Genomic DNA, 14,542 nt, shown 5'->3' with positions numbered 1-14,542 from the left:
GCCACCGCGCCCGGCCCTGGGCATCTCTTAAGGCCCATCAGTGTTACTACTTATCCAAATCATTATAATTCATGATTATTAATTATTATAATTAATACAATGATTAATAACAATAACCATGACTCAGTTACTGACCTTAAGCTTGCCTTCAACAGGGCAGTCATGGATGAAGAAGGCAGGCTCTGGGGCCCGCCCGACTGGGTCTGAACACAAAGTCCACCCCTTCCTAGTCACCCTAAGGAACTCTGTGGCCTCGGTTGGTTTCCTCAACTGTGAAATGGATACCAGCCTGCTCCTAGGCCCAGTGGTGCAAATTAGATGGCTGAGACAAATATATCCCACGGGGCAGTGCCCAGCACACAGCAGGTGCTCACTAAAGGTTAGCTGTGATGATGGCCGCGACGTGCCGGGCACTGGCTTCCTGGGAATGCTTCACCTCTCACCAAGCCTATGAAGCCTGCTGCCACCGTCCCCATTTCACAGCGGAGGCAACTGAAGCTCAGCGGACTCTAAGGCATGCAGTGCCCGAGCCGGGAGCCAGCCCGGCCCAGGCGGGGAAGAGAGCTGAGTGGGAGCTGGAGAGGCCAGCATGGGTGAGGGTGCTTTTCCAGGTGGGGGCGGGGCTGGTAGAGTGGGAGAGGCCCAGCGGTCTGCAGGGAAGGAGGATGGAGCCACTGGGCTGAGAATGGCTGCCTAGCCGGGTCTGGATAGGGTGGCCCTGGGTGCAGGGGCCAGGGCTTGCACAGTGCTCCTTGGGCTGTGTTGAGGGCACAGGGCCTGGGACTCCGCCTTACCCAGGGCCAGAGGACATGGGGTGTCCGGAACCAAGCGGCCCTCTGCTTCACGTTGGCCACTAGGGCCTCAGCATAGAGGTTGATGTTGGCTGGGGTGACGGGCTCACTCATGTTGGGGTACACCCCATCTGGGGGAGGCTTGGGGAAGACGGCCATGCCATTCCAGTAAAATCCTGACCTGTGCGAGGGCAGAAGGTTAGAGGAGAAGACATGAGCTCTGTGGACAGCCAGGGCTCACACACAAGTCCCACATTCTCCCAGCCTTGGGAACCTGGCACATCATTTCACCCTGAGCCTGAATTCTCCCACTCCATGACCGACGGTGGGTCACAGATTTGTTTGCTCATTCACGCAGGCCAACTTCTCGCCCATCAGACCCTGGGTCTCAGGACCCCAAAGAGACCGGGGCCCTGGTGAGGCAAGTGAGGCCCTGGCCTAGGGCACAAAATTATGGGGGTGCCTCAAGTCTTAGTAGTTGAGATAAATGATATTTTAATGCAGTACTTTAAAAAATGAAAATTAATGCAAAAACCCGTGAGGAACAAAATGTCAGAGTTTTAAATAAAGACAGGCTCAGTATTTAACATCTTTCTCCATTTGCCTTAGGCTGGGGGTGTGGAGAACCCCCAGTTAAGTGCCTTCCTTGCTCACACTGTGCAGCCTCGGAAGGCAGCCATGGAACCCTTGTCTGGAGCTCTCCAACCTGGGCAGCCCCTTCCAGCATTCCCACCTCTGTTTCTTTTACAGATAGGGTCTCGCTCTGTTGCCCAGGCTGGAGTGCAGTGATATGATCACGGCTCACTGCAGCCTCAAACTCCTGGGCTCAAGCCATCGCCTCAGCCTTCCCAGGAGCTGGGATTACCACCATGCTCGACTTATTTTTGAAATTTGTGTAGAGATGAGGTCTTGCTCTGTGGCCCAGGCTGGTCTCAAATCCCTGGGCTCAAGCAATCCTCCCACCTCGGCCTCCAAAAGCACTGGGATCACAGTCATCAGCCACCAGCCCTGCCACCTCTAGCCTCACCAAGCTTTAGCCTCCCTGGTAGAATGCGGAGCGAGTTGTGAGGATTAAGTCATTTATGGAAAGGAGCTAGAAAAAGGGCTGGGCACAGAGGAGGGCTGACAAACGGCAGTGACTGCTAGCGAATCCCGGCCAGCGTTCTTCACCCCCTCTGCCTTGCCTGTTGTCTTTCCTCTTCCAAGAGAGGCTAAGCACCTGGCCAGGGCAGAGTGCAGATTTGAACCCAGGGCCGTCTGACTGCACAGAGACCAAGGCTGGCTGCTGCCACCATGTGGAAGCTGTGGAGCTGGTGGCCTGAATCCAACACTGGCCCCACTTCTGCCAGCTGTGGGACCTGGGGGTGGGCTGCTGTGCCTCAGTTTCTCCTTCTGTAAGATGGGGCACTCACAGCATCTCCGTCAGGGGGCCGCTGCGAGGGTCTGTGAGGTATCACAGTGAGAATGCTCGGAACAGGGCCTGGCTCATGGTGAGTGCTCGGAACAGCCAGCCAGGAACGTGAATGTGGGTTCACTGCCTACCCTCTCTGCCCCCGGGGGTCCTGGTCCATGCCTCCACACTCCTGGTCCCCACTGAGTCTTCACCCAAAGCCTGCTGGGGAAGAAGGTGTACAGCGAGGCTAAAATCCCATGTGCTTCTTGACATCTGAGACTTGAAGGCCCCCAGGGGTCTAGGAGTCCCCTGCTGTCACTTGATAGCCCCCGCCAGCAGAAAAGTCCCCTTGTCTAGCTCTTCCACTATCAGTCGGACCAGCTGCACCCCACCTGGTCCTCCACCCAACAGTTTCCACCTCCCTGCCAGCTGGTGAAATTATTCAAATGAGCCACTCACGTCCTCTGCAGGAGTCGGAGGGCACCCACCCCCTTGCGGCTACACAGCTGCCCCTGCGTGTTCAGTCCGCTCCACAGTGCACCCCCATGGGGCCTTGGCGAGTGCGGTGTAAGCTGTGATTGTATGTGATAAACAGAAACTGCTGTGGATGTCACCTGTGCTGGGTAGGGTGGTGTGTATTCAACCATCTACCATTTAGGGTGAGGACCCCTCCCTCACCACGGGATGAACAGGTGATTGGACAAGAGGCAGCTCCACAAGACAAGGATGAGGAGCGATTTATTCCCGAGGCTCTCCAGGCCCCTTCCCTCTCCCACACCTCCAGCCTTCTTTTTTTTTTTTTTTTGAGATAGAGTCTCATTCTGTCACCCAGGCTGGAGTGCAGTCATGATCTTGGCTTACTGCAACCTCCATCTTGCGGGTCCCAGTGACTCTCCTGCCTCAGCCTCCCAGGTAGCTGAGATTACAGGCAACGCTGCCATGCCTGGCTAATTTTTGTTTTTTGAGTAGAGACAGAGTTTTACCAGGTTGGCCAGGCTGGTCTCAAACTCCTAACCTCAAGTGATCCAACTGCCTCGGCCTCCCAAAGTGCTGGGATGACAGGTGTGAGCCACCGCGCCTGGCCTCCTCCGACCTTCTTCATTGTGATCCCTGACAGGGACAAGGATGTGGAGGGGAAAGGGTGGGTGGGGACGAACCCTTGTGCCAAAGTCCTGACAACAAAGCCAGGCCACGTCAGGAACGGGTGGGGAAACATCCACGTCCGGGGGCCTTCCCCCTGCATCCACAGCACCCCATCCCTGCACCTGCAGCCTGGAACCCAGCTCGCCGTCCAGGCCCAGGCGGGATAGAGGCAGGGAGGTCACTGGGGTTGAGGGCAGGTGAGCTTGGAGGGTGTTAGAGAGACACTGGACAGTGCCCTGGAGGACTGTGGATGGGATGGGGTGCCGATGGATGGCTCCTGGAAGCCAGCACATTCAACCTCCTCACCTGGCAGATAAGGATTTATGAGGCCAGAGCAGAAGGGGACCTGTCATGGCCAGGAAGGAGGTTCTTGGGAACACTGATGTAAAGACCTCATCATTGATTGATTGATTGATTGATGGATTGAGACAGAGTCTTCCTCTGTGGCCCAGGCTGGAGTGCAGTGGTGCAATATCGGCTTACTGCAACCTCTGCCTCCCAGGTTCAAGTGATTCTCCTGCCTCAGTCTCCCAAGTAGTTGGGATTACAGGGATGTGCCACCACACCCAGCTGATTTTTTGTGGTGGTTGTATTTTCAGTAGAGACGGGGTTTTGCCATGTTGGCCAGGCTGGTCTCAAATTCCTGACCTGAAGTGATCCACCTGCCTTGGCTTCCCAAAGTGCTGGGATTACAGGCATGAGCTACTGTGCCTGGCCTATTTTTTTTATTTTAGATAGAGACAGGGTCTCACTCTGTTGCCCAGGCTGCAGTGCAGTGGCACCATCATAGCTCACTATAACCTCCAACTCCCGGGGTTCAGGCGACCCTTCTACCTCAGCCTCCTAAGTATCTAGGATTGCATGCACCCAGCTAATTTTTAAGTTTTTGTAGAGATAGGGTCTCACTCTGAAGCCCAGGCTGGTTTTGAACTCCTGGACTCAAGTGATTGTCCTGCCTCAGCCTCCCAAAATGCTGGGATTACAGGCATGAGGCACCGCACCCAGCCAAGACCTCATCCTTTAAACAATCCTCTGTTGGGACAGGGACTCATAACAAGAAGTAATTCAGAGTCACACAGAACTGGAGTCAAATCCTGCCTCCCCTACTTACCAGCTGGGTGACCCCGATCTGGTCACTTACCCTCTCTGAACCTCAGTTTCCACATCTGTAAAATGGGGTTGATAACCCCACCCACTCTGCTGGGGAGGCTGAAGAATGGGACACCATGTGTGGAAATGCTTAAGGAGCTCTTGTCAAAAACTGCAGAATTGGGCTGGGCGCGGCGGCTCATGCCTGTAATCCCAGCACTTTGTGAGGCCGAGGCGGGTGGATCATCTCAGGTCAGGAGTTTGAGACCAGCCTAGATAACATGGTGAAACTCCATCTCTACTAAAAAGACAAAAATTAGCTGGGTGTGGTGGTGTGCGCCTGTAATCCTAGCTACTCAGGAGGCTGAGGCGGAGGAATTGCTTGAACCCAGGAGGCGGAGGTTGCAGGTTGCAGTGAGCCAAGATCGTGCCACTGCACTCCAGCCTGGGAGACAGAGCAGAAACTCTTGTCTTAAACAAAGAAACAAAAACAAAATTGCAGAACAGCTGCAGGGGCTGGGCAGACCCTGCTGTCTGAGATCCCAAAAGCATCGTGGAAGGGCATGTACCTGTTGGAGAAAGGGATGTGGGATGGGGTGCAGTAGCTGTACTGGTCCATGATGTGCGTGAAGATTTCCTGCTGCTCTGAGAGGGATGGGGACCCTCGCCACACGAACTGCAGCCCCTGCAAACCGAGGAGAAGAGTGAGGCTGGAGGGACCATGTGGCTGCCCCAGCTCCACTTCCCTCAGCCCCATCTAGGTGGGTGTCTCCCACCTGCCCTCACCTCGGCTCTCCCTCAGTGGTTCAAGGATGAGATCTCCCCTGCCGTTTCCTGTCTAAGACTGGTTGTGGGATTTGCCCTCCGGAAGGCATGCTCGTTCACCCCACCCACTCCTCAATGCAGGCTTTTCTCTGCCAAAGCCTGTAGAATTAGCACCTCCTAACTCTGCTCGAATACCCCCAGGTACAGGAAGCTCATTACTTCTCACCAAGTGTGCAGTTTATTTTTTATTTTTTCTGTCGCCCAGGCTGGAGTGCAGTGGTGCAATCTCGGCTCACTGAAACCTTCACCTCCTGGGTTCAAGCGATTGTCCTGCCTCAGCCTCCCGAGTAGCTGGGATTTCAGGCACCTGCTACCACGCCCGGCTAATTTTTGTATTTTTCGTAGAGACGGGGTTTCGCCATGTTGGCCAGGCTGATTTCAAACTCTTGATCTCATGTGATCTGCCCACCTCAGCCTCCCAAAGGGCTGGGATTACAGGCGTGAGCCACTCTGCCCACTGGAAATGGGGTCTTTACAGAAGTAATCAAGTTAAAATGAGGTCATTAGGGTGGGCCCTAATACAATAGGATGGGGGTCCTTAGAAAAAGGGAAAATCGGCCGGGCGCGGCGGCTCACGCTTGTAATCCCAGCACTTTGGGAGGCCGAGGCGGGCGGATCAGAAGGTCAGGAGATCAAGACCATGGTGAAACCCCGTCTCTACTAAAAATACAAAAAATTAGCCGGGCGTGGTGGCGGGCGCCTATAGTCCCAGCTACTTGGAGAGGCTGAGGCAGGAGAATGGCGTGAACCCGGGAGGCGGAGCTTGCGGTGAGCCGAGATTGCGCCACTGCACTCCAGCCTGGGTGACAGAGCAAGACTCCGTCTCAAACAAAAAAAAAAAGAAAAGAAAAAGGGAAAATTGAGACACAGACATGCACCTAGGGAAGATGATACGGGGGCACTGAGAGAAGCGGAACATCCACAAACCAAGGAGAGAGGCCTGGAGCAGCCCCTTCCCTCGCACCTTCAGAGGGAGCGTGGCCCTGCCGACACCTTGACCCTGGACTTCCAGCCTCCAGAACCATGGGACAGTATGTTTCTATTGCTTAAGTCACCAGTCTGTGGTCCTTTGTTATGGCAGCCCCAGCAAATGATGACACCATCCCATAAGGTTGCTGTGAGGGTTAAAATAAATGCAGGATGAAGCTGGGCACCAGTGGCTCCCGCCTGTAATACCAGCACTTTGGGAGGCTAGGGGTGGGCGGATTGCTTGAGGACAGGAGTTCGAGACCAGCCTGGCCGACATGGTGAAATCCCGTCTCTACAAAAAACACACAAAATTTAGCTGGGCATGGTGGCGCTCACCTGTAATCCCAGCTACTTGAGAGGCTGAGGCACAAGAATCGCTTGAACCCAGGAGGCAGAGTTTACAGTGAGCCGAGATCGTGCCACTGCATTCCAGCCTGGGTGACAGAGCATGACTCTGTCCTCAAAAAAACAAAAAAACCAAAAAAACCCCCCAAAAATAACAAAAAACAAAAGAAAAGAAAAAGAAATGAAGGATGAGTAGGGCCTGGTACCAGGCCTGGCACTCCCAAGGGCACAATCGAAGGCAGCGTCTACCATGGTTGTTGTTGCTACTTAAGTCTTGTAATAGTTGCCCACACACCTGAAGAATCACAGCGTCTCTGCTAACTGTTCTCCCAGCTGCACACACCCTGCCATTCCTCTAGTTGTCAGCCCTGCTTACTGAGTGCCATTCCGCTCTAGTCCCTGTGGGGGGCCCACAGAAGGAAGCAGCCCTGCCTCAGACCCAGCTGATTGGGGATAGGGGTCTGGAAGCGGGAGGCAGCCAAGCTGTGCCTGCAGCTCTGTAAGAAGCTGGGCGTACAGGGAGGGAGGCCCTCCTGGTGGAGGAGGCGACAAGAGCAAAGGTTAGGGGACAGTCCTGTGGTCTATGCAGCTGCCAAGAATTTCCGAACACCCCGGCATAGAGCAGCAGCTTTCTACCACGCTCTGATCCAAGGAAGGAAGGGAGGAGCGGTCGCTGGGCGGCAGCAGACGCGGCACACCACTCACCCGGGCCTCCTGCATGGCTGCCTTCAGGTTGTAGTCGATCCGGGAGCCGAGATGGGCATTGAAGCCCGCCAGCGCAAACAGGGTGGGGGTCGTGGCAGAGGCGCCAAACGGGTCAACGTGCCAGGAGAACTGTGGCCGGATCCCAAATGTTTCATAGAGAAACCCGTGTCCTTCTGCAAAGACAGCAACACCCTGCTGGTGCCTGGAGGATGGGCCTGTGCCTCCCGGCCCCGTCCTCAATCCAGGGGACCCTGCCCATCCAGTGGGTTGCGGTGCCAGCTACTGGGCCAGGCAGGGTCATGCAGAACTGCAGAGGTGAGGGTGTTAATTATTAACTTTTAATCGTGGTGAAGTACATGTAACATATAATTTACCACTTTAATAATTTCTAAGTGTATAGTTGAGTAGTGTTAGTACATTCACACTGTTATACAACCACCCCCACCATCCCTTTCCAGAATGTTCTCCTCTTCCCAAATTGAAGCTCTTGTCCTCATTAAATACTAACTCCCCATGCCCCTCCCCCAGCCCCTAGCACCTCCATTCTACTCCCTGACTCCATGAATTTGATGACTCTAGATATCAGTGGAATCACACAGCATCCGTCCTTCTGTGACTGGGGTATTTCACTCTGCATAATGTCCTTAAGGTTCCTGCATGTTATAGCAGGTGCAGGGTTGAGGATTTTTGTGTGAACTTGGATAGAGCACTGATTTTGATGATGCTATAGAGGTCTTGGACATCACCAACAATAAAGGGTTAAAGGTGAACTTCAAACCTAAGTGTGTGGTGGTTCAAAAGACGTCCAAGGCCAGCAATGTGGCTCATGCCTGTAATCCTAGCACTTTGGGAGGCTGAGGTGGGAGGATCGCTTGAGCCCAGGAGTTTGAGACCAGCCTGGGCAATATAGTGAGACCCCATCTCTACACATGCACACAAAATTAAAAATAATTAGCCAGGCATGGTGGTGGCACATGCCTGTAGTCCCAGGTACTTGGGAGGTGGAGGCAGGAGGATCACTTGAGCTCAGGAGGTTGAGGCTGCAGTGAGCCATGATCCTGCCACTGCACTTCAGCCTGGGCAACAAAGTGAGACTCCGTCTCAAAAAAAAAAAAAAAAAAAAAAAAACTCACAAGAAAAGATATCCATAAATTATTGCTGCTTCTTCAAGAGGTGAGGCTTAGGGCCTAGAGGGTGGCCAGACTCAGTGACTCACTTCTAACAAACACAGTGAGGCAGAAGTGCCTGTGTACCCCTGAGGAGAGAAGGTGAAGGGCACACAGCTTCTACTGTGGCTGCTCTTGCCTGCTCTCCTGGGTCACTGCTCTCGGGGGCCAGCTGCTGTGCCATGAGCAGTCACATGGTGAGGAACTGAAGCCTCCTCTCACAGCCGCGGGAGCCAGCCTGGAGTAGACCCTCCAGCCCCAGTCCAGCCTTCAGATGACACCGCCCCACCTGACTCCCAGATGGCAACTTCTCAAGAGGTCCTGAGCCAGAACTCCCTGGCTAAGCCACTCCTGAGCTCTTCACCCACAGGAGCTGTAGATATAAAATGTTTGTTTTCAGAAGTTTGGGGGCAATTTGCTACATGGAAATAGATCATGAATACAAAGGACTCCATGCCAGAATCACCCAACCATTCATTTATTCATTTATTACTTAAGAGTCACCATGGTGAACCAGATATTGGGTTCAGTGCTGCAGGGAAAAAGAAAACCCCAGACTTGTATAAGGCATTGATTAACATTCCCCAAGTCCTTCCCCCAAATATAATCTTTCTAACACCTCGAGAGATGGGTGTTATAATCTGCACTTTAAGATTGGTGAACAGTGCCTCAGAGAACTCTCATAACTGATCTAGAGTCAAACTGCCTTTCACTGATGAACTCGCAGTCCTGGGGACCCTGGCTGAGCCTCAGATGAGGCCTGGGATGCTGGGACTGAGCAGTGGTCAGACCTATGAGCAAGGCCAAGACAGGGCAGGGGACGACTGTGGGAGGTGAGGAGTGGGGCTGGCGTCAGGTGCACAGCGGAGGTGAGAGGGGATCGGGGGGAGCGTGGACTAGGAGTGTGGGCAGAGGCTGTGCATGTGTAAGCAGAGAGGATGGAGAAGGAGCAGCCAGAGGGTGGGGGGAGCACAGGGGGAGTGCCAGCTGCAGGATGAAGGAAGGAGCGGGCAACAGCACCGCACTGAGAGGAGCCAGGAGCTCTGGAGGGTATGGCCTCGCACCAGACAGGGCAGCCGGTGGGGGCAGGCTGAAGGCTGCCAAGTCAGCACCCCTTTTTCACTCACCGAACCTTCCCTCTGTTCAGGGGGCACCATGCCCAGCCTCAAGGGATGAATCACAGATGATCTAAGCCAAATGTGGCACGCTCACTCCCTCCTGTCAGATATTGGTTCTGTCTTCTGGCAGCTGGAGGGGCATTGTTAAGTAATGAACTGGGAGGCCGTGAGGCTAAGCCAGCTCCAGGCCTCTAGTTCCTCCATCAGCAAACCCAAATCCAACTCAGTGTAAACAGGAAAAGAGAACTTAAGCTTGACCCATTGGAAACTGCCAGCCAACTTCTAACTAGGGACTGTTCAATGTAGGCAAATATTTTCTTTGTCTTGCTTTCAGGAGCACCTTATAGAAGTTTCCCCCTCATATTCTCTTAGTGGAGCCATGAACTGCTCACAGTCTAGTACTTCCTGATTCAGGAATCACCGTTTGTTCAAATAAATGCTAACATTTTAGCGTGTCTAAGTTTATCCAACAGAATAGACTATGGGTATAGAAAGCCCCCTCTCTTCCTTTTACTGCCTTGAATGTGGTGTCTGGTAACATGATGCCTGGAGCTATGGCAGCCATATTGTGACCACAAGGGTAAGGACATGAGAATTACAGATATCAAGGTACTGCAGAACCAGTCCCAAACTATCCGCATCTTGTTTAGTAAACAGTTCTTAAGACTCAAGCCACTTTGTTGCAGGTAGTTAGACAAGCATGAGTGGGGCAGGGGAGGGCTCTTCCCCCACTCACTAGGAATGTTGGGTGATGGTTTGGCAATTATCACATTGCCTCTCTAAAAGTGAGAAATTGGCAGCCGGCACTAGGGAGAGGGCATTTCCTGATGGTCCACACCTGTTGCACTAACATGTTAATTGAATGCAGGTGCCAGGGAGATGCAACTTCCCGAGCAGTTGCATTAAGAGACAAAATGGCGGAATTTGACCTTCCAGGGGCACTCCACGGGAAAAGGGAAGAAAGCGTCGGATGGGCATACGTGCAACTTCCTAAACACACTGCGTGTGCTCACCTCCCAAGGGTAAGGAGGGCACTGTGCGTGCAGGTAGCCCAGCCTAAGGGAAGAATCATGGGAAAGGGGACCAGCCTATAAAGTCCTAGGATCAAGGATCAACACAGCACTTGACCTTCACGAGCCCACTTGGGACTCTTCCAAGCATACTTTCCTTTCTTTCTCGTTTTAAAGCCTTTTTAAATAAACTTCCACTTCTGCTCTGAAACATGCCTCAGTCTCTTTTTCTGCCTTATGCCCCTCAGTGGAATGCTTTCTTTTGAGGAGGCAAGAATTGAGGTTGCTGCACACCTGTACGGATTAACTGCTGGTAACTTGGATACCTTCCACCAGTAACAGCTTTACTCCGGTTTTCTGGCCGTCCAGCAGAAAGCATTCCTGAGACTTCAGGGTGATTCATGACCAAAACTGTTAATTGGCCTCCGATATACATTCTGTCCTTCTTCCTTTTAGTAACAGAACCACACACTTCTTCTTGGTTTTAGTAGGGCAAATGGACTCCCAGCCAGAGACTACATTCCCCAGCCTCCTTTGCAACTGGTAGAGGTCACATGACGCCACTTTGGCCAATGGATTGGGAGCAAAATAGACTCTACTCCCCAGCAGTCCCCGCAGTTGAGGGAGGCCATGTGACTAAGTTCTGGCCAATGGAAATGTGAGGAGTGATGTGGGCAGGTTCTAGGTCGCCTTTTACAAGGAAGCTGCCTGCCCTGGCTCCACCATTCCCTATTCCCTAGCTGCTGGAAGGACAACTTAGTGGGGTGAGCCAGCCTAGACTGCAACTCAGGCAGGCAACACTGTGGGGGATGGCTGAGCATCAAGATGGAAGCAACCTGGATCCCTGGGTCACTCCATGGAGCAGAGCCACCCAATCACCAGAGTGGCCTGCACTGCAGACTTCCACAGGAGAGAAACACACCTTCCTTCTTGTTGGAGTCACTTGGTCTCTGTTCAAGCTGCTGAACCAGTATCCTCATCAGTATAATGACCAGGCCACAAGCAAGCTCACTAGCACGTGGAGGGCAGAGGCCAGGCTGCAGGGGCTGAGGGTGAAGTAGTGGGAGGTGGTGGAGGGTGAAGGAGTGGTGGGAATAAATGTCACTACGGCCTGAGCTGGAGGGGCTTGCTTTACGATCATGTTGAGGTCAGGAGTTCAAGACCAGCCTGGGCAACATAGTGGACCCCATCTTAAAAAACAGAATTTGAAGAGAGACAATTTAAGTGTGTTTTTAATACTGCTGAGGGCTGGGCTTGGTGGCTCACGTCTGTAATCCTAGCATTTTGGGAGGCCAAGGTGGGTGGATCACTTGAGGTCAGGAGTTCAAGACCAGCCTGGCCAACATGTTGAAATCCCTGTCTTTACTAAAAATATGAAAATTGGCTGGGCATGGTGGTGCACGCCTGTACTCCCAGCTACCCAGGAGACTGAGGCATAAGAATTGCTTGAACCCACGAGGCAGAGATTGCAGTGAGCCGAGATTGCGCCACTGCACTCCAGCCTGAGTGACAGTGAGACTCTGTCCAACAACAACAACAACAACAACAACAACTAAATACTGCTGGAAGGAGTCAGAGAGACAAGAGAAGGTAGAAGAGAGTCCGTGACACAGGAGAGGGATCGCGGATTGAGTGGGAGGGGAGTGGGTTTGGGGACAGGGCTGAGAGCTTGGGTTTGAATGGCCAGGACAGCAGTGGTCATCCGGGATGGCCCAAGGTGTCTCCTTGACTCTCACCTGGACCCTTTGCCTCTCAGCACCTCTGAGGCGGGAGCTGGGCTCTCTCCCCTCAGGATAGGGGTGAGGGGTTCTTTCCCTCTGGCACCTACCACTCTGCCGGGCCTCCGCTAAACATCCCAGCTGGGAAGGTGTCCCCTCAGGGAGGGGCATGAAAGCTCTTACCCCCGGGGGCCGCTGCCCACACCCAGCTTTTCCCTGTCACTGCAGTGCTGGGAACAAATGCTTTTCCCCTCACTAGAAATGTCACATCTAAAATTAAGGTGGTGTTGGCGTGCCTGCCGGGAGCAGGAGTTGGGGAGGTAAAGGCTGGAAAGGTGAGCTCACGGGCAGGCCCAGTGCCCCAGGCCCTGGCGGGCAGCCAGGAGTGGGTCTTGGTTGAGGAGATGCTTTGGCACCCCAGATACCCCAAGAAGAAGGTCAGAGGTCTAGAGCCTGCGCCAGCCTGCTCCTGTCTTCCTTTGCTGTCCAGGGCCTGCCTCGAGGCAGGGGCTCCACCAAGGTGAGATGGAGGACAAAGGGCCCGGAAGCAGTGAGGGGTGATCCAGCCCCTCTTACCCTAACATATGTGAGAAAACCAGCCCAATGTGGACATAATTCACAGCCAGAATGCCTGGGACATCTGAGCTGGGCGGTCTGAAAAGACCACCCAGGGAGTCCGATACACACGCTCTTCCCCCGCCCTAGGGACTACAAGTTAAGGAAAAAGCCCGGGCCCAGCACACATGGGCTTGAGCGCCAGTTCTGCTACCTACTGCATATATACAAATCCCGCATCTCTCAGTACCTCAGTTTCCTCATGTGCCAAATGGGGCTGTGAACAGTACCACTTGCTACCAGGCTGTTCTGAGGCAACTAAGGTAGCAGATGGGAAAGGGCTTGGCTCAGCCACCAGGGAGAGGGGCTCAGCCACGAGTAACCTTCCTGACTCGGCTGGGCTAGAGTTGGATCTGGGTCCCATCACTTAGCTGGTGGTGGGCACATTTTGATAGCATTTGAGCCTCAAACTTCTCTACAAATAAGCATTTGTAAGATTACCCATCTACCAGATTGCCCTGAGGACTGAAAAAAAATACGTGTACATCTTGTACCTAGAACAAGGTATCATGAAAGAAACCCAAGTGTCTGTCCCCCGAGGGCCCCATGAGCTTGGGCAGGTTTGGAAATGGAGCCTCACAACGTCTACTCTCTCTTGTGTCTCTGGAGACTCTTCCTGCCCCAGAGCGACACAGCAGGGCAGTTCAGCACCCACCCCTTGCCCAGCCTTGCCCAGTGAGCAGTGGTCTGGGCCAGACCCTATGCTGGGTGCTGAGATGAGTCAGATGGGGGTCCCTGCCAGGGGCATCTTGAGGTTCAGCAGTTAAGAGGGGAGGTGACACAGAACTGCAAAGACTCAGAGATTTCCTGCGGGAGGGGCTTCTCAGCTGCATCTTGAGGAGGAGGGTGGAGAACGAGGGGGAGCACTGCGTGAAATGGCACAGGTGAGAAACGGCCCCAGAGCCTCGTCGCTGGTGCGGGGCAGGAGGCAGGTGGGGGACACGCCTACAGCGTGACACGTGCCCTGGCAGTGGGCTTGTGAGGGGGTGTGGGGGAAGTCTGTTGGGATAGATCCCTTGTCCACACTTCACATGGGGGAGTGAAAGAGCAGGGGCTCTGGAGTCAGGGAGCCACAGCAGGCGGCTGAGGGCAAGGTGCTCACTCTGAGCCTCGCTCTCCTGCCCTGTTACCTCTGGGCCTGTGAGGATGCAGGGGGACAAGCAGTGGCTGGGCTACTGGCCGCAGGAGGAGCTCTGTCTGTAGGGCTGTGTCCATCACGCCTCCTTCTCATGGAAGGGCAAGTCTAGGGCTTGAGCAAAGTCCAGACGTAAGGCAGTAAGAAACTGAGACAGGGGAACACTCCAGATTACAGACGAGAAAAGGGAGAGTGCCAAAAACATCCTTTGACGACATTGCACTCCGCCTGGATGTTTTACAGATGGGGAAATCAGGGCCCATGCTGTAGTGGAGTGACTGCGGGCTTGGAGCTTCAGCCCCTAGGCCTGGACTCAAGTCCTGGCCATCTACCCTGGAGAGAGTCACTGCATTTCTTTGGATCTCAGTTTCTACATCTACAAAATGAAACTGGGCATCACCATGCCTCACCATCAGCCTGCCATTAGGATTGGCTGGGGTGTCACTGTGAAAGACATTTGGTAAATGGTGAGTAGAGTGCCCCACGGCACTGTGGGTGCTGGTGCTGAGGACGGTGGACA

At 53.7% G+C, this 14,542-nt stretch overlaps 1 protein-coding gene across 1 annotated transcript in view; it reads right to left on the bottom strand.

Annotated features, from left to right (window-relative positions):
• The window catches only part of MAN2B2 (mannosidase alpha class 2B member 2), a 50,999-nt gene that overhangs the window by 27,566 nt on the left and 8,891 nt on the right, over positions 1 to 14,542 (bottom strand). The window contains exons 4-6 of the mRNA XM_032135905.2: positions 7,261 to 7,433; positions 4,986 to 5,101; positions 795 to 972 (exon numbers count right to left, since the gene is read on the bottom strand). Of these exons, the coding sequence (XP_031991796.1) occupies positions 795 to 972; positions 4,986 to 5,101; positions 7,261 to 7,433 (467 nt within the window). The remainder of the gene's footprint in view (positions 1 to 794; positions 973 to 4,985; positions 5,102 to 7,260; positions 7,434 to 14,542) is intronic.

The sequence above is a fragment of the Hylobates moloch genome, unplaced genomic scaffold (assembly GCF_009828535.3).
Source record: "Hylobates moloch isolate HMO894 unplaced genomic scaffold, HMol_V3 SCAFFOLD_17, whole genome shotgun sequence".
Taxonomy (NCBI): domain Eukaryota; kingdom Metazoa; phylum Chordata; class Mammalia; order Primates; family Hylobatidae; genus Hylobates; species Hylobates moloch.
Note: the sequence above shows the minus strand (reverse complement) of the source record. Positions and strands in the feature narration are given on the sequence as shown.